The following is a 24,810-nucleotide window of genomic DNA, read 5'->3' as shown; positions in this document are numbered from 1 at the left end:
CATAACACAGTAAGGGAGCTAGATCCTGCGTGACTGACAACCATTTGGATCTTGGTCCGGGTGGCTTAAAAAACACAGAATGTGTGTATGCCCTAAATACTGGCAAGATGGAGAAATGGAGATTGCCATTTGATGTTGCACCACTGGTGGGTACTTTATTTCCTTCTCCCTTTGGTGAGTACATGTGCACTCTGGCAATTAAAAAATAATAATTATTGGTCTTTCTAGAAAGTTTTTTTTGTTTTTATAGGTTTTGGCCATAGGACATGTGTGTTCCCTGGAGAGAGGAAAATGAGAAATCACATCACTAGGTGGATGGTCACACCAGAACTCTTTTCCTCCATTTTCCTCTTAGGATTTTGGGCACACGTGCATACTCACCGGACGAAACTTTCAAGCCACCAGGTCTAGGACTCAATCTGCAGTTAGCCATGTGGGAGTCTAGCACCTTAAACAACATGCCACCTACTACTGGCCCCTTCAGAAAGATTTTTTTTTTTGAAAGAAAGATTTTTGGTATAGGGTGTATGTGCTTGCTGTAGAGAGAGATCAACAGAAAGTCAGAAATCACCCCCAGCGGGGAATGGCCACACTGCAACGCCTTTTCCATTCTTATCTCAGGATTTTGGGCAAACGTACACATACATTGCCAGTGAGAATTTTTGTGGAGAGGTTTTTGCTATAGGGCGCATGTGCTCACCAGACAGACAGAGACAGAAAGCGAGAAATCACCCCCAATGGGGGATGGCCACGCCGCAATCCTTTCTCCTCTATTCTCCTCTCGGGATCTTGGGCACGCACGCACATGTGCCCGGCGTGAGTTTAAGACACCGGGTCCGCGACTTGAACCGCAATCGACTACATGGGAGTCCAGCGACATAGCCATTACGCTAACTGCTAGTCCCACCAGTGAGAGTTTTAAGCCACCAGGTCCAGGACTTGAATCACAGTCAACTATGTGGAAGTCCAGTGATGAAATCATTGTTCCATCTGCCAGTCCCCAGAAAGATTCTTTTTTTTTCTTTCTTTAAGCGTTAATTTAACTTTATTTGTTATTATTTTCCAGTTTGACCACTGAGAGACAAGAGAGAGGGAAAGCAAGAAAGGAAGCTACCAGGTCCAGGACTTATACCATGGTCGGCCATGTGGGAGTCCAGTGCCTTTAACCACCATGCCACCTGTCGGCCCCTAGAAAGATTCTTTTTTTTAGAGAGATTTTTGCTATAGGGCGCATGCGCTCGCCAGACAGACAGAGAGACATAGAGACAGAAAGCGAGAAATCACCCCTCGGGGGGGATGGTCACGCCGCAATCCCTTCTCCTCCAGTCTCCTCTCGGGATCTTGGGCATGCACGCACATGTGCCCGGTGTGAGTTTTAAGTCACCGGGTCCGGGATGCGAACCGTGGTCGACTATGTGGGAGTCCAGCGACATAGACATTACGCTAACTGCTGGTTCCCGAAAGATTCTTAGACTGGGTTTATTTGTCTAGTTTTTCAGGCAGTTTTAGGATAAACAGCATCATTGAAATCCACAATTTCCCAAGGGAGTAAACTTTTTAAGGACAATGGTGCTTTGTTTATAAACTCAGGCATTCTTTTTAGGTGAAATCACTAACATGCAAGCCACAATCTTATCCTGAACGATGTGGCAGATAAGTGAAAGGGAGAGAGGCTAGCTGCCTTTCCCCCTTATGTTTATGTTCTGTTATTTTATTTTTTGCTGTAGGGTATGTGTACTTGTTGAAGGGGGTGGGGTGCAGGCGGAAGAGAGAAAGTGAGAAAGCCCCCTCCCTGGAGATGACCCAACCACAATCCCGTCTCCTTTCTCTCTGGATTTGGGGTACCCATGCACATGCTTGGCATTTTTTTTAAGCTGCTAGGTCCAGGACTCAGCTGTGCAGCTTGCCTCATGGGATCTAGCTGCCTCAGCCATTTGATGACTTGGCTCCTGTGTGTTTTCTTTGCCACGTTTCCTTTACTGCTTTGTTTGTACTTGGAGCCCTAATCTGTTTTCCTTTTGAAATAATAAGCAAAATGGTATTTGGGTATGGTAGAGATTGTGTCCTTGGCATTTTACTTTTTGTATAGAATTGTCTGTTTTGGGTTGACCTGGAAGCTTATGTTCCATTTGTAATATTTTTGTTACAGAATTTGTTGCACATGGTAACTCTCCAGAAGTAAACTTTAGGGATCCCTGGTAATACCCTTGGATCTGATATACATCAGAATATTTTATCTCACAAAAACAATACCAAATGCAAATTATTTTAATTAAATTAACACGTGAAGTTGAAAGGCATTTTTGTCAGAGGCACCTAAATTGTTTCATAATTTCTCAAAAATCAGGCAGGTAAACCGTAAGATTCCTCACTACTACTTGCCTTCATAAAGAAGTTAATTTTGCATTTTCTTATTTTTAGTATTACTTTTACGAGTATGGCTTTGATGAGCTAAGGCGAAGACCAAGACATGTTTGTCCATATGCAGTTGTTTCTTTTACATACAAAGATGATATACAAACTCCAAAGTATGTACCTTCATCAAGGTAAGACTAAAATGAGTTTTAGATAGCACCCAGAAAGTGGATTATGGATCTTGGGCTGCTAAGTTAGGAGGATGAATTTTTCCTCCCCCACCCCCCCTTTTTTTTTTAAGTTTTCTTGAAATTAGTTGCATATTTGAGTGTTTAGGATGACTTTTAAAAGGGCATTGTGAAGGCTAGGTAATTTTTGTGGAAACGCCAATTAAAATTTATACCTCATCTGATTAACATCTTTGTTGTTGTTACTGAAGTTTGTGGAGTTGAGTAAATGGCAGTTTTGTTGTGTTCTTTTCAAATGGCAGTCTTTAACAATGAAACTTCGTGTTTTTGCTTTCCTTCTTCAAAAGCTGCCTTGGTCCCAGCCGAGACCAGCTATATCAGATATTTGGTGGGGAGCCTCAGTGTTTGTAGTTATTAAAAGCTTATACGTGATTCTGATTTTCAGCCAGTGTTTAGTACCATTGTTAGTGTCTTCTCAGCTCTAATAGAAGGTGATCAAAGCAAAGCAATTCCCCTTTCTTTTTCCCTTATGGTAATTCCAGAATGTGTTTTAGGCACATGGAATAAGTACATTGATTAGGTATAGGTCAAATTTATATTTTTACTATTAATATCTATACATATTAGAAGCCACATATAATGTCTATTAATTTAGAAATACTGCTGTTTTAAAAAGCTACAGCATCATGAAACATTTATGTACATCTTCTAGGTTAATTTTTTAAATCAGTTTCCCAGATCAAATTGTTATCTCTTGCATGTAAATTGTTTGAGATGTATCGATTTTTCATGTCAGTGAATAAGCCTGGAAACCATCCACAGACACAAATCCTGTTTCACATAACCAAGATAGTATAGTTTGTGTTTTGTTTTTATGTGGCCCTGTAGTTATGGTTTCCACAATACATACATTTACTATGTATGTTTTCCTTAAGTGATCTTAGGTGACCTGTGGAATGGCATTAATTTTCTTTGCCTCCTTTCTGATTCTGTCATATACTTTGAATGCTCCATGAATTATCCTATGCCAGGGCCTCTGCATTTATTGTGCCCTCTCTTCAGCTATCTTCATCATTCATCCCCACATTTCCTCAGGTCCCCTTCTTAAAGGTGACTTTATCTATGAGGTCTTCCTGAGCATTTTTCTTTTTAAACCCCTGTACCATTATGTCTTTTTCTTCATAGTACATAAAACCATCATCACTCAGTCAGCTGTTGGAAATGTTATAACACATTTTTGCATAGGAAAATACAGGAAATTGTGTCATGATTTTCCAAATGATCTAATACATACTTTTTGGTTGATGTTGTTCATTGAATGAACAACAGTGAATTAAGATTCTAAGTTCAGTGGTGGCAGGGACTTTTTCTATTTAACCCTGTATTCCTGTTTCCTAGAATAATGTTTGGTAAATAATAGGTTAGTAAATATTTGTTGTATAATAGGTAAATATATTTAAATATATATTGAATCTTATCATGTAATCATCTAGTCTTATCACCAGAATAAAGTAATTGATAGTGATTTTAATGGACTCTATTAATATCCCTTGATGGATATTTTTGGGAAAAATAGCTTCCCTAGCTAATATAATAACTTGAACACAAGTTTAGTACTCTACTTTCTCTAAGTATACTTGGATTTATTAAGGAAGGATTTAATTGTCTTGTACAGTATTAAATTAAAAATAGCATTTATATCAAGGTACTAAATGTTAACATTTATATTGTTACTGATCAGTAATGTTATTCTTTTCTTTTTGAAAATTTATTTGTAGATCTAACAGCTTTAATGCAGATAGAAACATAGGTAAGATTCTTATATTACTTAAGTTTTATGAATTGAAAGACTAAGTACGTATAGTAAACAGTATGTTAGGTGCTTTGCTAAATCTTTATAATGAATGAAAGTCTGCAAAGTACGGAAAAAAGGATCAAGTTATGATATACTATTAACATTTGGTCTTCCAAGCATACTCCTTTGAGAGGCTACTGCTACTATGAATAGAGTAAGTGTTTTAGAACTTTAATTTAAAAAGTAATAAATAAAACCAGTCTTACAACTTCACCTTTTAACTTACTAAATCCATTATAGGTTTAGGATTTAGAGATAGAGAAGATTGAAAGCCATATTGATATTAACTCTCTTTCAGTTTCCCCATAATGAAAACAGAATGAATAGAAGATAGAAGATTATTTATGCAATTATCCATATTTAATGTAGTCTCCTGGGGGAAATAAGGCAGTAATTGTATTGTCTTAGCTTTTTAAATTTCTGATGAGTACATTTTGAGAGATAAGTTTTTATTCTTTGCAACTGCAATGATTTGCTAGTAAGAAAGATACCTGAAACTAAAATCTAAATTAAACTCTTCTAAAAATAGAAATGTCACTTTTTCTGTTGGATTTCTACTTAAATTTATTTCTAGATATACCCTCTTGTTTACAATAAACATGCATTTATTTTCTTGGCTGTCAAGCAACTGAGCTGTGTCATTTTTTTTTTTATTTAGATAAATTTAACTACACTTTGTGGAAGGGACAGCTTTTAAATAAAGGAAAGCTTCTGTGTTATATTTCTCTGAGGTCAGCCACTCGTGCTTTTTTACCTATCAAGCTGTAAGTATGGTTTAAGAAAATAGCAGTTAGTTGCTAATTGTATAGATTTCTCCTTTTGCTTTTTTTTCCTTATTTTTCATATTTAATTTGTTCTGTGGTTCATAGTAACTTAAATATAAATGTTTTGGTTTTTAAAAGGTTGATTTAGGGGCCAGCAGGTGGCATAGTGGTTAAGGAATTGGACTCCCACATGGTCAACTGTAGTTCGAGTCCCAAATCCGGCAGCTTGAAACTCAGGCTGGATGTGTGTGCGTGTGTGCCCAAAATCCCAAGAGAAGAATGGAGGAGAAGTTACTGTGGCATGGCCATCCCCCAGGGGGGTGATTTCTTGCTTTTTGTCTCTGTCTCTGGTGAGCACATGTGCTCTATAGCAAAAATCTCATAATAAAAAAAATGTTGATTTAATAACTCAAGGAAGTTAATTAGCAGAGGCCTCTGATTGTTTGGGGATAGGCTGGTCATACATTTTTGGTATAAAATTTTTCTCCACCCAGCTGTAGTGGCACAAGCAGTGGGGCACTGCAACATGATGTTGGAGCCACATTGCAGGAGTAGGTTTGGATCTGCACCAACCTAAGCGTGCTGGGTTTAGCAGTATATCTGTTAACCTACCTATTGTAGTTGGGAACCTAGGGCCAGAGGTTAATGGTATGTCCAGACTCTGTCTGGACACTGGGGCAGTGGTAGATCGCGTGAGACTGCAAGGCAGACCCAAATGGGAGGGTTGCCAGTTCAAATCTGGGGACCACCTTAGGTATGCATATTGGGTTGCAAGAAAAGTCATTATGTAATTTTTTAAAATAATTATTTTATTTAGCTTTATTTAATTTGACCAGAAAGGGATAGAGTGAGAGAGAAAGTAAGAAAGCAAGCCTCCAGGTCTGGGTCTCAAACCGTGGACGGCCATGTGGGAGTCCAGGACCCTTAACCACCATGCCACCTGCCAGCCCCCAATTTTTTTTTTTAAGATTGATTTATTTTATTTGTTTTTATAAGAAAATATTATTTTATTTTAAATATTTACTTTTAAATAATTATTTATTCTTTAAATGTTATCAGAGATAGAGAGCCAAAGGGAAAGTGAGAAACCAAGCCACGGGTCTGGAATTCGAACTACAGTCAGCCATGTGGGAGTCCAGTACCTTAACCACCATGCCACCTGCCAGCCCCCATGATGCACTTTTACCTAGAAGTATGTCATAACCTTTCTGATGACCCAATCAATATATGCCTATATAGCAGATTTGCTGAGACTGGGCTTGGGTTGTGATGTCAGAGAATCCTATTGAGGATATTAAAAATCCCTTTGTTTCTGTCTCTCTGTGTGTCTCACTCATGGATTTAAAAAAAAAAAAATACCCCAGCATATTAGCACCAGTAGGTAGTTTGTTGGTTAAGGACCTGGACTCCACATGGCCAACCATGGTTTTAAGTTTGAGACCTGGTGGCTTGTTCTCTCATTTCTTCTCTCTCTCTCTTTCTCTCTCTCTCTCTGACAAGCACATGTGCCCTATAACAAATTAAAAAAATAATAATAATTCCTTAAAAAAGAATACTATTCCCTCCCCATTAAAAAAAAGTGTCTTTTCCCCTCATTAAAAAATTTAAAGGGGGGACCAGCAGTTAGTGTAATAGATATGTCGCTGAACTCCCATGTAGCTGACCGTTGTTCGAGTTCCGGACCTGGTGGCTTAAACTCATGCCGGGCATATTTGTGTGCGTGTGTGTGTGCCTAAGATCCCGAGAGGAGAATGGAGGAGAAAGGATTGTGGCGTGGCCCTCCCCTCTGGAGGGGGTGATTCCTCGCTTTCTATCTCTCTATCTCTCTCTGTCTTTCTGGTGAGCGCATGCGCCCTACCCCTCAAAAAAAAAAAAAAAAAAAGTAAAGGGACCAGCAGATGGTATAATGGTTACGTTGCTGGACTCCCACACTGTCGACCGTGGTTCTTGTCCTGGACCTAGCTGCTTAAAACTCATGCTGGGTGTGTGCGCGTATGTGCCCATGATTTTGAGGGGAAAACGGAAGAAAAGGAATTATGGCATGACTATTCTCCTTGGGAGTGATTTCTCGCTTTCTGTCTCACTTTGTCTTTGTGGTGAACACATGCACCTTATTGCAAAAATCTCTCTTAAAAAAAAAAAAATAATTGGGCCAGCAGCTGGAACAGTGGTTACGGAGCTGGACTGCCATGAGGCTAACCATGGTTCTAGTCTTAGAAACTTGCATGTATGTTTGTGTGTCTAAAATCCCAAGAGAAGAATGGAGAAGGGATTGCGGTGCGTTTCTCACTTTCCCTCTCGTCTCTCTGTCTCGCACATGTGCCTTAATGGCAAAATAAGCTGCCAAAAACTTTTTTTTTTAGTGATTTTTAAATCTGAAAAGTAATCTTTTTTTTTCTGGAAAGGTTTTTGCTATAGGGCACACGCGCTTGCCAGAAAGACAGAGAGATAGAAAGTGAGAAATCACCCCCCAGGGGGGATAGCCACACTGCAATCCCTTCTCCATTCTCCTCTTGGGATATTGGGCATGCACAAACATGCACCCGGCATGAGTTTAAGCCACCGAGTCTGGGACTTGAACCACGGTCGACTACATGGGAGTTCAGCGACATTGCCATTACGTTAACTGCTGGTCCCTGAAAAGTAATTCTTTAAAATTTTATCCTAACTATACTCTAAATTCAGCAGTTTGATTATAGTAAACTTCAGAATGACTAGTTCTTTTCTCGGGAGAGCTTCCACTAATGAGTTAGTTGAAATGTACAGGCAATTCTGTCTGTGTCACATATATGTTAGAAAGGTCTAGAATAATCCTTTGCCACCACCACAAAGACATGGCCTTGATAAATGTTTGAGGTTTAACACTTCATACTTTTATTTTTTTGAATTATTTAATTTTATTATTATTTTTTATTTCTATTTGTTTTAGCGCATGTGCACTCACCAGAGATAGACAGAGGGAAAGTGAGAAAGTAAGCTACCAGCTCTGGGACTTGAACCACAGTTGGCCATGCAGGAGTCCAGTGCCTTAACCACTACACCACCTGCTGGCACCTTGAATTGTCTCTAATAAAACCTTAAATTTTTATCCTTTGTGCTTAGTATAGTTGGCCTCTAGGATTAGTCTCTAGCATAAGGATGGACGGTTGGTAATATTGCCAGATCACCTACCTATGTATATATCTAGACTTCCCTTAATCAAGTCCTGTTTTTAGAGTAAGGTAAAATGTTAATAGGTATTCCCTTCTGTTTCCCATCAAGTATTGGTTTCTTGTAAGTGATGATGATACTAGGGTTAAACATAAGGTGGGGTAAACTTGCTTTTTCAATTTTCTTTCAGTCCTGAGAAGCTAGATGTTGAAACAGTTATGAGTATTGATCTTCTGAAACAGAAAATCCCTCCAGCACTGTTTTATAAGGAAACATACTTAGGTCCAAATGAAGGTAAAGTAATTTAATTTTACTAAAATGTGTGCATATGTATAAAGTATATAAACAAGTGATTTGAGCATTTGCTGTTTGATTTTTTTTGTGTGTGTGTGTGTGACAGTTTTGAAAAATGGAATGTACTGCAGCCTTTATGAAGTTGTGGAAAAGACAAGAATTGGAAGTAACATGGAGAGTTTACTGCAAAAGCTAGAGAAAGAAAAACTTGTGAGTGAAAAGTTTTAAAATGTTACTAATTCTTCCTTAGAAATATATTAGTGAGTGATTGTATTTGTATTTCAGTTTATTTTCCTTTTGACTCTGAACATACCGTAGGTTTGTGTCTTCGTTAATTCAATTTAGTTAACAGTATTTTACTCGTACTCTAGTGCTAGGCTCTACTCTAGTACTAGTCTCTAGTACTCTTCTGTTTGGCCATGACATTAGATCTTCTACTGACAAGTCTTCCATGAAATATTTTCATCGTACTTCATGATCATGAATGTGATAGATGTTTATTGAGTATCATTTTTGTACACAGAGCATATAATTCTGTAAAGAATGAGACAAAGAGACACTTTTCCTGGGTCATACAGTGATGAATAGAAGGAAGTGTCCAGGTAGATGTTAATTTGTGTCAATAGAGACAGTGGCATATTTGAAGATCCAAAAAGAGACTTGACGAGGTTGAAGAGAAAACGAACACGACAGTATTGAAGGGAAGTAGTCGGGGGCTGTGTCATCATGCCTTATCATTGAGGCAGTGTTTGAATATTTTAGAGTCTGGATTTGACTCAAAATGCAATGGGTTTTGAAGGATGTTAAACGGAGTGGGATGAGACTTTGTGCAACATAATCAGATCTGTATTTTGAAAGTTTTACCTTGGTTACTCTGTAGAGAATAAATTAAATGGGAGAGTTGAGGTAAGAAACTGTTCCATTAGAGGGTGATGGGTTGAATGAGAAAGGTAACGATATAAATAAATGAAATAATGATATAAAAAGATCGACTTAAGGGATATCTACTAAGTAGTAAGCAGTTTAATAGATACTTAGGTGAGGGATAGGGTCAGATATCAATTGGTGATGGATTGAGAAGTGAATGGAAAATGACTGTGATGCCAGTAGACATACTTCTGCTGAAAGAGAGAGGGAGATGGTTGCGGAGGAGGGACATGGCTATTCCAGTTTTATTTCCTTTGTGCTGATCAGGTGAGATCACATGAAATGCTGGTAGGAAATTTCCAGCAGAGAGGGAGTGTGCATTTAAAGTTTTCCAGCAATTGGGGCCGGCAGGTGATATGGTAGTTAAGGGTGCTGGACCCCCACATGGGCAACAATGGTTCGAGTCCTGGACCTGGTGGCTTGCTTTCTCACCTTCTCTCTCTTTCTCTCTCTTTCACTCACTCACTCACTCTTACTTTGTCCCTCTCTGGTCAAATTAAAATAATTAAAATAAATAAAGTTAAATAATTTAAAAAAAAAAGGTTTTCAGCAATTGACTTCTCACTGCTTGCATTGTTGAGCCCAGTTTCCTGGTTGTCAAGTGGAGATTTATTTCAGTGATATTCAGAACATGCAACTTTTTATTTATTTATTTAATTTATTTATTTTTATGGCTGTGTAGAATTTCATTGAGTCGTGGATCTGGCAGCTTGGTTTCTCACTTTCCCTATCTCTCTTGCTCTGTCCTTCCCTGGTCAAATGAAAAAATAAAAAAATAAATTGTGTGCATGTATATGTACTTAATCTGCCTCTTTATAGATGGAGTAGTCTGTACAAAACCTATAAAGGTCTAGTCCAGTGGTTTAGGGAGCTGAATTTCATAAGCCTGGCCATAAAGTATGAATCCTTGTCCTGATTTCTTGAGAAAACATGTTGGGGATATGTGCATGTATTACCAAAATCCTGACAGGTGGAGAAATTGGGACAGGATTTTGATGTCACCATGCCCATGTGGGGTGCTTTTTCTCTCTTCCCCTCTTTCTCTCCATTTGTCTCAGTCTAGTGAGCATATGCAACCTCTGGCAAAACACCCAAGAAAGAAAACATTTTGAAAGTATTTGTGTCTGTGACAAAAATATTTCAAGTGCATTGTCCACTTGCAATATATTATTATAAGAGACATAGAGTACCTTTAAGGTTAGTGGTAGTCATAAAGGCCAAGTGTCTCATAAGGCCAAATTTTATGTGTCACATAGTAGTGTGATGCAACTTGGCCTAGGGATTTCCAACCCTACTGCAGGGATTTTCAGGAGATAGGGCCACTTCAGTGCAGTTACAGCTTTTAGAATCCTTAAAATTTACCTTATTAACAATAGTTTAAATTCCATTTATGAACAAAATACTTGATAACTGACTTGAACTAAACATGAGTAAGGAAGAATTCCCCAAACTTTATGGTCTCTAGGTGGGAGATCTACCCCATCAGTTATTCTTCTTGACCCCCTGACTGTAACTGGTCGGTGCTACTAACCTGCTTCTGCTCCCTGTCTTTACAAGAGTGCTGCTTGTAAAAGAGCTGCCTGCTAGCCTTTATTCCTGAACAGGGTGTCTTAACATAAAGTTATCAGTTCTTCAAGGTCATGAGTTTAACGCATTTCCAATAAAAATACCAACTCTTAAAAAAAGAAAAAAAGCGCTGCTAGAATAAACTGCCTTTGCATTAGATAGTATCTAAGATTCGTCTTTGGCATGGACTAAACTGAAGGAAAGAGTTGTTTTCTAAGATAGTGCACAGTTCCTTGGTGATTAGTAGCATGTCTTGAATTGATAACAAAAATATTTATTTAAAGTCTTTAGCTTGGTCCTTGACTTAGCTTCAGGGAAAAATTAAGTAGTTGGTCTTAGAGTTTAGGGGGAATTATTTCAATAGCTTACTCTCATTAAAAAATTTTTTTATTTGATTGAAATCCTGTTAATCAGAGAGTTGGAAAGAGTTTTTAACTAACTTGGTAGACATTATTTCCTTAAAAAGGTGTTCAAAGAATGGTTTTGTTTTGTTTTTAATTGCTGAAGACATATGCAGTTGCCAGAGAGAAAGAGAAAGAACCCCCTCTCCATGGAGCATGGTAACATTACAATACCTTTTGTTCCATTTCTCCATCTAGTTGAGATTTGGGGCATGCATCCACATGTACTTCGCGTGTTTTTCAAGCTGCTGGGGCCAGTATTCAAACCATGGTTGGATATGTACACTCTGACCCTGTTAACCACTAGGCTATGAGGCTAGCCTTAGGGAACTTTTTTCTTTACGATTAGTAGAAAGTGCTATGTGTCTGCCTTTATAATAAAGTAGATACACCTTACCTTTCTCAAAAACACAGGTTCTTGTTAAACCGTTAGGAGACCGAGGATACCTTTTTCTTCTCTCTCCTAATCAGATGATTTCTCCATATGGTAAGTGGAATCTCTTTAAGTTTTATAATTCTCTGAACTTTTTAGGTAACACATTGTTAATAAATTTGGCTTATGTGTTTTTTTAGAACATCAAATTGTGAGGTCTCGAGTCCTACATGCTTTGTTTCTGTTTCAAGAACCTAGAGGCATAGTTACTTGTAAGTTCTTTGAATATCTAAACCTAGTTTCTTATAATTACCTACGTTTTATTGAAAATTTGCAGATAACTCACTAAGCATTTTGTCTTTGTTTTTTGGGAAATACTTGGGGATATTAAGAGGTATTAATAAATATAAATGATAAGACTTTTTTTTTTTTAAGAGATTTTTGCTGTAGGGTGTGAGCTCACCAGAGAGACAGGAAGTGAGAGATCACCCCTCCCCCCCAGGGGAATGACCATGCTGCAGTCCCTTCTCCTCCATTCTCCTCTTGGATTCTTGGGCACACACGTACTAGGTGTGAGTTTCAATTGGCCAGGTCCCAGACTCAGACTTCTGTCAACCGAGTGGGAGTCCAGCAATGTAACCATTATACCATCTGTTGGTCCCCGTGATTTTTTTTTTAACTATGAAAAATTATTTGGATTTTATTAGAACTTTCACTAATAAAGTTTTGAATGTAATTATTACAATACCATTGCTCTTTTTTATATGATTATGCTTAGCTCAGTTCATTTTTTTTTAATTCAAATTTTAGTAACTAGAAGGTATTGCCATTCCAGGTGAAATGATGGGGCCATTCAAAATTGAGCCAGCAGGGGACCAGCAGTTAGTGTAATGGCTATGTCGCTGGACTCCCATGTAGCAGACCGCAGTTCGAGTCCTGGACCCGGTGGCTTAAACTCACACCGGGTGCGTGTGCGTGTGTGCCAAAGATCCTGAGAGGAGAAGGGATTGCGGCGTGGCCATCCCCCCTGGGGGGTGATTTCTTGCTTTCTGTCTCTCTGTCTCTTTGGTGAGCGCATGTGCCCTGTAGCAAAAACCTCTCCAAGACAAACAACAACAACAAAAATTGAGCCAGCAGGTGGTGTGGTTGACATTGGATCCCATGACTAACTCCATAGTTGTTTCCCAGACCCAGCCGCTTGAGAGTCACGCTGGACAGGACACCTGTACCTGCATGCCCCAAATCCTGAGGACGTAATCATTTTCCTTCTTTCTCTCTCTTGGGCCAGCACACACACCGTATAGCAAAAAAACCAACAAAACAAAAGAAAACCACTTAAGAAAATAAACTAATGAACAATTTTGGCATTGAGATTAGAGAAAATTATCTACTCATCATTTATAACCACACTTTTTTTTTTCTTTTAAAGGTTTTGCCATAGGGTGTGTGAACTCGTGAGAGGCAGAGAGAAAAAGTGAGAAATAACCCCCCAGAGGGATGGCCGCACCGTCCTCCCTTCTCCATTCTCCTCCCTAGACCCTTGATGTGCTTCTCAAGCTGCCAACCATATGGGATCCAGTGCCTTTATCACTACCCTACTTGCTAGCCCCATAACCACACATTTAATAGTATATTAGGGTAAAAATTCTCATTAATAGGTTTCGCAGTTGAATTAAGCATCACTTTTTAATTGTGGCCACTCGTTGCCTGCCTATCTGCTTATGGGAACTAGAAGTCATGGGAAATGAAGTTGCTACTTTATAATAGGAGGGGAAGGGGTAGCATTGCTATCCTATGCAAGACTGTCTTGTTTAGAGTCTCAGATCTTGACATGTTGTACTTTTTTTTTAATCATTTGAATTGCCTAGAGACAGTAGGGAATAAAGTTTGTTTTCAATGAATGGGTGTTTTTCCCTTTAAAAGTATGTTCTGCTCTTTAATTGTTTTTAGTTTCTTATTGGGTGGTTTAGGCGAATCAATTTACAAGTATGTTGTTCATCTAGATACACAACAGTATGTATACATGTATTAAGGTATACATTATTGCATAGATGTTATGCTTTGGTGATAAGTACATCTGTATTTTGTTTGATTGCTAATACGGTTTTTTTGTTTGTTTATTTACAGCACGAAAAGGGTCAATTAGTGCAACACCACAAGAGAGGCATGAGAGCATGCCAGATGTATTAAAAATAGCTCAGTTTTTACAGTTTGCTTTGATTCGATGTCGAAAGGAATTCAAAAATATAAACAGTATAAATTTTCATTCTGTTGTTGAAAAATATGTAAGTGAATTTTTTAAGCGAGGTTTTGGTTCAGGTAAACGAGAATTTATCATGTTTCCATATGATTCACGATTAGATGATAAAAAATTCTTATACTCAGCTCCAAAAAAGAAATCCCATATTGATAATTGTTTGCGCACCTATATTTTTCGGCCTGAAATGTATCAGTTACCTCTTTGTAAATTAAAAGAGCTATTTGAAGAAAATAGAAAACTTCAGCAGTTTAGTCCACTTTCAGATTATGAAGGTCAAGAAGAAGAAATGAATGGTACAAAATTGAAATTTGGAAAACGGAATAATTCCAGGGGTGAAACTATTTTACCTGGAAAGCAAAAGTCATCTCATTCTTTGGATTATGATAAAGATAGAGTCAAGGAATTGATTAATCTAATTCAGTGTAGGAAAAAGAATGTGGGTGGGGACTCAGACACAGAAGATACAAGAAGCAAAACTATCTTGAAGAGGAAGCTTGAGGATCTACCTGAAAATAAGAGAAAACTCGCCAAAACCAGTAATTTATCTGAAAATTGCCATCTGTATGAAGGTAAAATATCAGGTTGCTTTTCTGATAGCCAGAAATGTAGTACAGTAGTTCTGTTCTTTCCCATAGTACAGAAGTTTGCAACTTTTAGGGCTAAATCCAATCTGTTCCCTGATTTTGGAAAGCAAGTTAGATAAGAATGTAGCAATGCCCATTTATTTTTTTGTGTGTAACTCTTTCCGCAAAGTTGGGACAGAGACTATGGCTCACAAAGCCTTAAATATTTATCTTCTGGTCCTATATAGAAAACACTTGCCAGTTTCTCTCCTGGTACTTGGATTTCTACATTCTCTCCCCTCAGGGATTTTGGGCATACACACAAACACACCCTGCATTTTGTCCAAGCTATTAGGTCTGGGACTCAAACCACATTGTCAACCATGTGGGATCTAGCTGCCCTAATCACCATGCCACATGCTGCCTCATGCTTGTCCTTTTATATTTCTATATCTTTACAGTTGAGGAAATACAACATAAGAATATTAGATTCTTTTAGGTTGTTGCTTAATGAGAAGACCCTTCTATGCTTTACAGATAAAACTTCTTGGACATTTATATGTACTCTTTTCTACCCCAGGAATCCAGGAATATCTTTGACTATTTCTTTCCTTCTTCCCACCCTCCCTGCTGTCATTCCTTCCTTCTTTTTCTTTCATTCTTCCCCTCCCTCTCTCTCCCATTGCAGAGTGCATGCTTTTGCTGGTTGGGGTTGGGGAACTTGAGGGGAAGAAAGCAGCCCCCAAAAAGGTATAGTCATGAGGCAGTCCCTTCTCTTCCATCTCTCCATTTTGTTGAGATTTGGGACATGCACATACATGCTGAAGTTTAAGTTTAAATTAACTGAAGTGAAAGAATGCATTTCACCAGCTGCATCACTGTATTGGATAGTACTGACAGAAAACATGTCACTCATTGCAGAGAGTTCTGTTTGGCAGTGCTATTCTGTGCAATAACGTTCATCAGAGTTTTTTTTTATTTAACCCTTGTGTCTCTCATCCTCGTCCATATTATCTCCTTGGTGGCCCTTTCTGGGTTTTTACTGTCTTTTACTCATTTCTATGTCATGTTCTTCCCAATATTGCTTTGCTAATTGCTACTAATATTACCTTCTTCACTTGCCTTTCAAAGCTTTGTTACAGGGTCCAGCAGGTGGCACAATGGTTATGTCGCTGGACTCCCATGTAGTTGACCATGGTGCGAGTCCCAGGCCAGGTGGTTTAAAAGTCACGCTGGGCATGTGTGCATGCATGCCCAAAATCCTGAGAGGAGAGAGGAAGAGAAGGGATCATGGTGTGGCCATCCTCCCTGGGGGGGGCTGATTTTTCGCTTTCTGTCTCTGTGTCTTTCCAGCGAGGAAACATGCTCTATTCCAAAAATCTCTCAAAAAAAGAAAAAAAGCTTTGTTATAGATTGGTCCCTATCCAGCTACTCTGTCACATGCTGATTTGATTGGTTAAGACTTGCGTCTCCCTAGGATATGGCATAGTCTGGAGAGGTTTTTGCTATAGGGCACCGTGCACTCACCAGACAGAGTCAGAGAGACAGAAAGCGAGAAATCACGGATGGTCACGCCGCAATCCCTTCTCCATTCTTCTCTCGGGATCTTGGGCACACACGCACACACACCTGGCGTGAGTTTAAGCCTCCGGTCCAGGACTTGAACCACGGTCGACTACGTGGGAGTCCAGCGACATAGGCATTACGCTAACTGCTGGTCCCGGCATGGTCATTTTTTTTTTCCCCTGAAGCAACTCCTTTTCTCTCAAGTTTTATGTCTTTCTAGTTCATATCCGTTCTCAGCTGTTCTGTTCTTTGATTTCTATCTTCTTAAGTTATACTAGATTTGTGATCTCATGCTTGCTTACGTCCACATACAGTCTTACACTGTTAACCTGTGTCTTGAGAGTTTCATGTGCCTTATATGTGTGGACTCGTTTAGTTTTTGAGTGGTAGGCATTATTCTCATATTACAAATGAGATAAGCTTCTTAGATAAGTTTAAATAACTTTACGTAAGTTATGTAGTTAGTTGTAGAATCCACGTTTGACTTAGTTCTTGCTGACTCCAAAGCATTGTTCCTAAACTGTGGTATATTTTAGCACTGAGTACATAATAGGCATTCAGTAAGTAAGATACAATCATGCATCGTGTAATGACTGGGATATGTTCTGATAGAATGTACTTACAGAAACTGAGGTGGTGCAGCCCACTACACACTGAGGCTGTGGAGCTTAGCCCATTGTAATCATGTGAGGCCACTGATGTGTATGTCCTCTGTTCATGACCAAAATGTTCTTTTTCTTTTTCTTCTTTTGGAGAGGTTTTTGCTATAGGGCGCATGCACTTACCAGAGAGACAGTGAGAAATCACTCCCCAGGGGGGATGGCCACGCTGTAATCCTTTCTCCTCCATTCTCCTCTCAGGATCTTGGGCACATGTACCCAGTGTGAGTTTAAGCCACCGTGTCCAGGACTTGAACCGTGGTCAACTACATGGGAGTCCAGCGACCCAGCCATTACGCAAACTGCTGGTCCCCCAAAATGTTCTCAGTGTAGCTCATGACTACATCCTTTTTGGTACTATTTTAGTTGATAATTGACTAGTTGGTATGTTTTTTTTGGGGGGGGAGGGGGAGATTTTTTTTTGCTATAGGGCTAGTATGCTCACCAGAAAGACAGAGACAGAGACAGAAAGCGAGAAATCACCCCCTGGGGGGATGGCCACACCGCAGTCCCTTCTCCATTTTTCTCTCGGGATCTTGGGCCCGCACGCACACGTGCCCGGCATGAGTTTTAAGCCACCGGGTCTGGGACTTGAACCACGGTCGACTACATGGGAGTCCAGCGACATAGCCATTACGCCAACTGCTGGTCTCTCACTAGTTAGTATGCTTAATAAATTCTTTTTTTTTTTTTTAAGAATTATTTTATTTAACTTTATTCACTTATTTTTAATTTCATCAGAGAGGGGCAGAGAGAGAGAGATAAAAAGTGAAAAAGCAAGCCTCCAGGTCTGGGACTTGAACTGCATTCGGCCATGTGGGAGTCCCTTAACCACCATGCCACCTGCTGGCCTAAATTCTTATAGTTGAAAATCTAGCTTTATCAGCAATTGAAATGGTGGGAAACCCATGCTAATTACCATAGATCAGAGGGAGGAGTAGAGGAATGTGGGAGAAGTGTAGAGAGGTTAAACTAGAACCTGTGACTGTTGGGCTAGCAGGTGGTATGGAAGTTAAGGTGGCTAGATCCCACGCAGCCAACTCTTCAGGTAGAGTTCTGAACTCAGTGGCTTGAAGTTGACGCTGGGCATATGTACATGCACGTGTGCCCCAAATCCCAAGAGACTGGAGGAAAAGGGATTGCAATGTGGCCATCTTCTTGGGTGATTTCTCACTTTTCCTCTATCTGTCTTATCGTCCTACAACAAACTAAAAAAAAAAAAAAAAAAAGAATAACTTGTGATTTTCATACTTTATTTCTAGATCTCTCTTATTTCTTTTAGTCATTTTACACATTTTGAAAGATTTCAAGGTTGGATTTATCTTTTAGGACACTGATATTGATTTGGTGGTAAACTCATGCTGTAACTGCTTAACCCTACCATCGCTTTTAATTTTCTTCGACTTCATTGAGGTGTAATCTGTATACAGTTTTCCCATTTTAAGTGCATAGTTTGATGAGTTACAACAGCTGTATAATCACTCCAACATATAGAACATTTTTATTACTCCAAAAGAGGCCTTCTTGTGCCCTTCGTAATTTGTCTCTTCCTGCCTTAGTACTGATCTGCTTTTTGTCTCTGTAGGATATTTTTTTCCTACTCTATAATTTCATATAAATAGAATTATTGTATGCTCTGTTATCCAACCTGCTCCCTGCCCCATAGTAACTTGCTGGAGAGAGACACAGACAGTGGGGGAGAATCTCTTCCACAATTCCTTCTGGAATTTTTGGGTGCACATGTGTCCAGTGATTTTCAGGCTGCTGGGTCTGGGACTCAAACTGGGGTCAGCTATTTGGGAATCTAGTGTCTTAACCATGCCACCTGCTGGCCCCAGGATGGTTTTTTTTTTTTTTTTGGGGGGGAGAGATTTTCGCTATAGGGCGCGTGCGCTTGCCAGACAGAGAGAGACATAGAGACAGAAAGCGAGAAATCACCCCCCAGGGGGGATGGTCACACCGCAATCCCTTCTCCATTCTCCTCTTGGGATCTTGGGCACGCACGCACACGCGCCCGGCGTGAGTTTTAAGCCACCGGGTCCGGGATGCGAACCGCAGTCGACTATGTGGGAGTCCAGCGACATAGCCAATACAATAACTGCTGGTTCCCAAGGAATTTAAGTAATCTTGTCATTCAAGATAAGGCTTAGATTTTAAGAATGTCAGCCAATTCCTTAAAGAGAAAATATAATTAGTATGGAGGAGATTAAAAATTGAATCATGGGCCAGCATGGTGGTAAAGGCTGGTGAGTCCTACATGGCTGGCTGTGCAGTTCGAATCCTGGCCCCAGTACCTTGAAAATTTTGCCTGGTGTGTGTGTGTACACGCGCCCAAAATCCTGAGAGGAGAATGGAAGAGAAAGGGATTGCGGGATGCCCATTGGGATGATTTCTTACTTTGCCCCTCTCTCTCATGAGTGCATGTGGCACATAGCAAACTGGGGGTAAAAATTAAGTTGAATTTTTTGTTTTGTTTTTAAGCTTTTACCATAGGACGCTTGCGCACCAGGAAGACAGAGAGGGAAAGTGAGAAATCACCGCCCCAGAGGATGCCACATAATAATCCCTTCTCCTTTTTCCCCCTGGGATTTTGGGCAAAGCCTCTGGGTCTAGGACTTAGACTAGGGCCAGCAATGCTGGAGTCTAGTGCTTTAACCACCATACCACCTACTGGCCTTGGGTTGTGACTTTTTAAGGTAGATTTGAGTAGGGTCTGCAGGAGGCTAGACTCCCACATAGCCGACCGTGGTTTGAATCCTGGGCCTGGCGGCTTGCCTTCTCATTTTCTCTCACTTTGTCTCTCTGTCAAGTTAAAAAAAAAATAGATAAGAATAAATAAAATTAAATAATTCTTTAAAAAACAGATTTGAGTGTAATTTGCATAGCCTTGCAATTAATAAAATAGCATGTGCAGATATTTATGTATTGTCAAGTACCTGGTTGATTGTGATTTTTGATGGTAGAGTTTTATGCTAACTCCAGTATGATTATTAATATCTATTTTCTATGTTTGCAACTTACATGAGATCATTTTTCTTTTAGTAATTCCTTTTTAAAAAATTTATTTAACTTTATTTGCTATTTTTTTATTTTGGTTTTTTAATTTGACCAGAGAGAGAGAAGTGGGGAAAGTCAGAAAGCAAGCCACCAGGTCTGAGAGCTGAACTGTGGTTAGCCGTGTGTGAGTCCAGCGTCAAAACTGCCATAGCACCTGCTGGCCCAAAGATAATTTTTCTTTTAACAGACAGCTTAAATTATGAAAATTTTACTTGATAGGAATCTTGATTTGTGTATAAAGTTGTAGAATATCTAAATTCAGAGATGAGTATATTTATAAAATCTAAGCCAATTAAGTTGCTGCCTGTAAACGTGCTATGATAATATTTTAGATGTATTCGATTTAAAACTTTTTTATGCTGGGTTTCAAACTTCCCTATAAAAGGTGCTTCTCTTTTTTTTCTCAGAGTCTTCACTGCCTGTTGGCTCCCTTGGGCATGAGGCTGACCTAAGACTGCAGCAGCAGGACAGCTGTAACTCTGGCATGGCCGACATCCACACACTGTTTAATTGGCTCTCAGAAACACTAGCAAATGCACGCCATTCTGATGCATCCCTCACAGACACGGTGAACAAAGCCTTAGGGATGAGTACTGAGGATGCCTATGAAGAGCTGAGGCAACAGCATGAGTATGAGTTGAACTCTACCCCAGATAAGAAAGAATATGAACATCCTACTTGTGTAAAAATTGAAAATGCACACTTTAAGGGGACTCAGGTTCCATTGCTTGAAGTCAATCCAGCATCTTTAAAGTATTCTGTTGCTGTTTCTACTAATGAAGTAGGTGCTGACCTCAAGCTACATTTGAAAGAAGTAAGTGTGTCTTTTGGATATTTTGATTTGCTTTTGAGTGTGTGTGTGTTTGTGTGTGTGTGAAAGAGATGATGTGGGCATGCCTTAAGGAATGGTTTTTCATTTAAGAAAATGATACTTTTGAGTAAATATGTCTGTGGCAGGATGGCACTTCTAAGTTATTCCTTATTAAAAAGAGAAATTGGGCCGGCAGGTAGCATGGAGGTTAAGGCAGCTGCATTCTACGTTGCCTACTCTCTGGGTTGAGTCCTGGATCTGGTGGCATGAAATTCATACTGGGTGCGTGTATGTGCCATCTCCAAAGTCCCAAGAGGAGAATGGAGAAGGGATTGTGGCATGGCTATCCCTCTGGGAGGTGATTGATTGCTTTGCCTCTCTTTCTGTCTCTCCTGCGAGTACATGTGCCTTATGGCAAAAACTAAAGAACATAAAAAGAGATAAATGCCAAAGTAATTGTTTTCCTTCCCACATATAAACTTCATAATTTAAGGTACCGGTTTGAAAGTTAAGGCTGGAAAGTTAATCAGAATGGCTTATTGGGTGTTAATTCCATACTGTTTGAAAAGAAAATTAAATCCTCAGAGCATTGGCTTTCAGCTGGCAGACACAGTGCAGAGATGGGGCCACCAGACTCAGTGCACAGGTGTAACAAGGTCAGATTCTTCATATTTTTCTCTTTTTTTTTTTTGGAGAGGTTTTTGGTATAGGGCATGTGTGCTCGCCAGACAGAGACAGACAGACAGAAAGCGAGAAATCACCCCCCAGGGGGGATGGCCACGCCGCAATCCCTTCTCCATTCTCCTCTCAGGATCTTGGGCACGCACACACACGCACCTGGCTTGAGTTTTAAGCCACCGGGTCCGGGATGCGAACCGCGGTCTATGTGGGAGTCCAGCAACATAGCCATTACGCTAACTACTGGTCCCAATTCTTCATATTTTTCATGCAAATGGGAGCAGAAAATTAGTGGCCTATAGAATTCTCTCTGAAATAACTCTCAGCCTTGCTTATTAGGGCATCTAGTTTATTTATGATATGTACTTAGTGTGTTGAGTTCTAGCTGAGAAGTAGCCTTGTCTTCCCCATAAAGGGGCTCCGTTTCTAGGGAGCAATACCATGATGATATTGCTAAACACCTGTTTCCAGTTTACTCTTTTCTTCATTTTCTTTTCCCTGCCTTGGAATAAATATACATGTCTCTAACCTTTCTCCATGTAGTTTGGATTATTTATTTCAGGTTATAGGTGGAGGTATGTAAGATAGGCACTAGACAACTAACCTGTAATAATTATTTCCCAGTGTATTTAGTACTCTGAATTGAGTTGATCAGGGTGTGGTCCAAACCTACCCTGTTGTTTTTTTACCTAAAACTTATTGCAACACAGCTATGCCCAATCATTTATGTATTGCCTCTGGCTGGTTTTGCACTATAATGGCAGAATTGTGTATGTAGCCCATAAACTATGAAATATTTACTGGCAAGTGCTTTACTGAAAGTATTTACCAGTATGTGCTCTAAATTAATTTCAAAATTATGTTTTGAGGTGAAAAATCATGTCTTAATTTTTGATACTAGAGTAATAACTTTACTGTGTTGACTGTGCATACTGTTTAAAGCTTGTGGACTTGCTGTGAAAATAGTTTTTTCTTTTTTATCTTGGAGAGGTTTTTGCTATAGGGCACATGTGCTCACCAGACAGACAGAGAGGGTGCGTGTGCTCACCAGACAGACAGAGACAGACAGAGAAATAGAAAGCGAGAAATCCCCCCCCCCGGCGTGGGGTGGCCACACCGCAATCCCTTCTCCTCCATTCTCCTCTCGGGATCTTGGGCACACACGTACACGTGCCCTCCATGAATTTAAGCCACCGGGTCCAGGACTTGAACTACGGTCAACTACGTCGGAGTCCAGCGACATAGCCATTATGCTAACTGCTGGTCCTGAAAATAGTTTATTCTTGACATTAAATTCATTTTTAAAAAGTTGTTGAATGTATCTTTTATTTTATTAGGATCCAAATTTAATTAGCGTGAATAATTTTGAGGATTGCAGTTTGTGTCCCACTGTTCCTATTGAACATGGATTCTGTAAACAGCAATCAAAATCAAATGATGTTGAAGAGACGGAAATACATTGGAAGCTGATTCCAATTACAGGTAAGAACGAGTATTCTAACTAGGACTTCAGTTTGCTTTTGTTTGTCTTAGGAACCAGCTTCCTGAAGGATTTCATGTTTTCTAGATTCCACTCTCGGGCCACTAGGTACTTCATCTTAGTTGGCTCTGACATTCTTCAGTATCATATTTCAACCAATATAATGTTTATCACCAAGCATTGCTGGTTCTTAGTGTCAACAAATATTTGTAAAAGGTTTTTTAAAGAATAATTTATTTAATTTTCTGTAGGGCATGTGCCCTCACCAGAGACAGAAACAGAGTGGGGGAGAGAACTAAAGTGAGAAAGCAAGTTGCCAGGTTCAGGACTTGAACCATGATTGGCCATGTGAGAGCCCAGAGCCTTAGCCACTATACCACCTGTTGGCCCCTATAAAAGGGTTTATTAAAAGGAGGGATTTAGGGGCCAACAGGTGGCATGGAGGTAAAGGCATTGGACTTCCACATTGCCAATTACAATTCAAGTACCATACCCAGCAGCTTGAAGATCACACAGGCATGTATATGTACATTCCCAAAATCCCAAGAGGAGAATAGAAGAGAAGGGATTGTGGCATGGCCATCTACCCTGGGGAGTGATTTCACACTTTTTCTGTGTGTCTGTTTCTCCAGCAAGCACATACAAAAACTATAGCAAAAACTTCACTAAAAATTATTTTTTTAAAAAAGAGGGACTTTATGGGACCAGCAGTTAGCGTCATAGCTAGGTCGCTGGACTCCCACGTAGTTGACCGCGCGGTTTGCGTCCCGGACCCAGTAGCTTAAACTCAAGCCGGGTGTGTGTGCGTGCATGCCCAAGATCCCGAGAGGAGAATGGAGGAGAAGGAATTGTGTGGCCATCCCCCTGGGGGGTGATTTCTCACTTTCTGTCTCTCTGTCTCCGTCTGTCTGGCGAGCGAACGCGCCCTATAGCAAAAAAAAAATAATAATAATAAATAAAATAAAAAGAGGGACTTAAGACACAGTCTCTATATGGCATTTAGTATGTAGACTTCCAAAGGAAAGTTGTTGGCAGAAACTGAATTTTTAATAAGGCAAGCTACATACAGAGAGAAGTAAAATGATGCACATTGGGCCACCAGTTAAATGCTGTTTTCTCAACTTAGTAAACTTCACTATAACATACTGTTGTCTAATAAATGATCATGTCATGTTGAGGTTTATCAATTTGGGAGAAATTCCATCTCTTAATATTGGATTATCTTAAACAAATGAAGATCATCTTTGAGAATGGCCTGAAATGATCACGTGCAATATCCTTAGAAATCTTCTTGGCCCATGGGGCAAGAGTAGTTTAGCAAATGTTGAAAGATTACTTCGCAAAATTCTAATTTTCTATACAAACACACAAATACGTATCCTTCATATGCCAAGCTCTTATTCATCTTTGCTAGCTAAACATTTTTGGATGGCACATCTTTTCCATTCCTGGACCTTTAGTCTTTAAAAAGATAAAACAAGCAACTTTTTGCTAAAAGTACTGGCTTGTGACCTAGAACTTACTGAGATCTCCAAGGACTTTGAAAAGAATTTCTGAAATTGATGCTTCTCTGCACGTCAGCACTGTTCTGTACTTAGTATGTACTTGAGACAGCTGGAAGCCTAGAGTGATTGAGAGAGAACTGGTACTTTTACAAGCTAGAGACATCAGCCTGAGTAGGAGAAACAGGATAAGGAAGTAGCTGATACTATGTGATTATCCTAAACTCTTCCCCATTTAGACACCTAGATACTCTGCCTTCATATGGCTCTCACCATATGAATCAAGTACTAGGTGTTGATAATCCATCCATTCACTACTGGAATAAAAAGGGAAGCACCTGCTTATTTCTGAATAACTTAA

The 24,810-nt window shown here is 39.6% G+C and overlaps 1 protein-coding gene across 4 annotated transcripts in view; it reads left to right on the top strand.

The window, feature by feature from the left end:
* Positions 1–24,810, top strand: part of TASOR (transcription activation suppressor) — a gene marked incomplete at its 5' end in the record, with an annotated part of 56,303 nt that overhangs the window by 18,833 nt on the left and 12,660 nt on the right. For all 4 annotated transcript variants that reach the window (XM_006165348.3, XM_027767062.1, XM_014582890.2 and 1 more), the window contains 10 exon segments: positions 2,422–2,546; positions 4,322–4,353; positions 5,057–5,162; positions 8,503–8,606; positions 8,713–8,816; positions 11,915–11,987; positions 12,074–12,145; positions 14,001–14,702; positions 20,386–20,792; positions 22,805–22,949. In XM_006165348.3, coding sequence (XP_006165410.2) covers positions 2,422–2,546; positions 4,322–4,353; positions 5,057–5,162; positions 8,503–8,606; positions 8,713–8,816; positions 11,915–11,987; positions 12,074–12,145; positions 14,001–14,702; positions 20,386–20,792; positions 22,805–22,949 — 1,870 coding nt within the window.

The sequence above is a fragment of the Tupaia chinensis genome, unplaced genomic scaffold (genome assembly GCF_000334495.1).
Source record: "Tupaia chinensis unplaced genomic scaffold, TupChi_1.0 Scaffold143906_1, whole genome shotgun sequence".
Taxonomy (NCBI): Eukaryota; Metazoa; Chordata; class Mammalia; order Scandentia; family Tupaiidae; genus Tupaia; species Tupaia belangeri.
The sequence above is the reverse complement of the archived record's forward strand: the minus strand, read 5'-3'. Positions and strand labels throughout refer to the sequence as shown.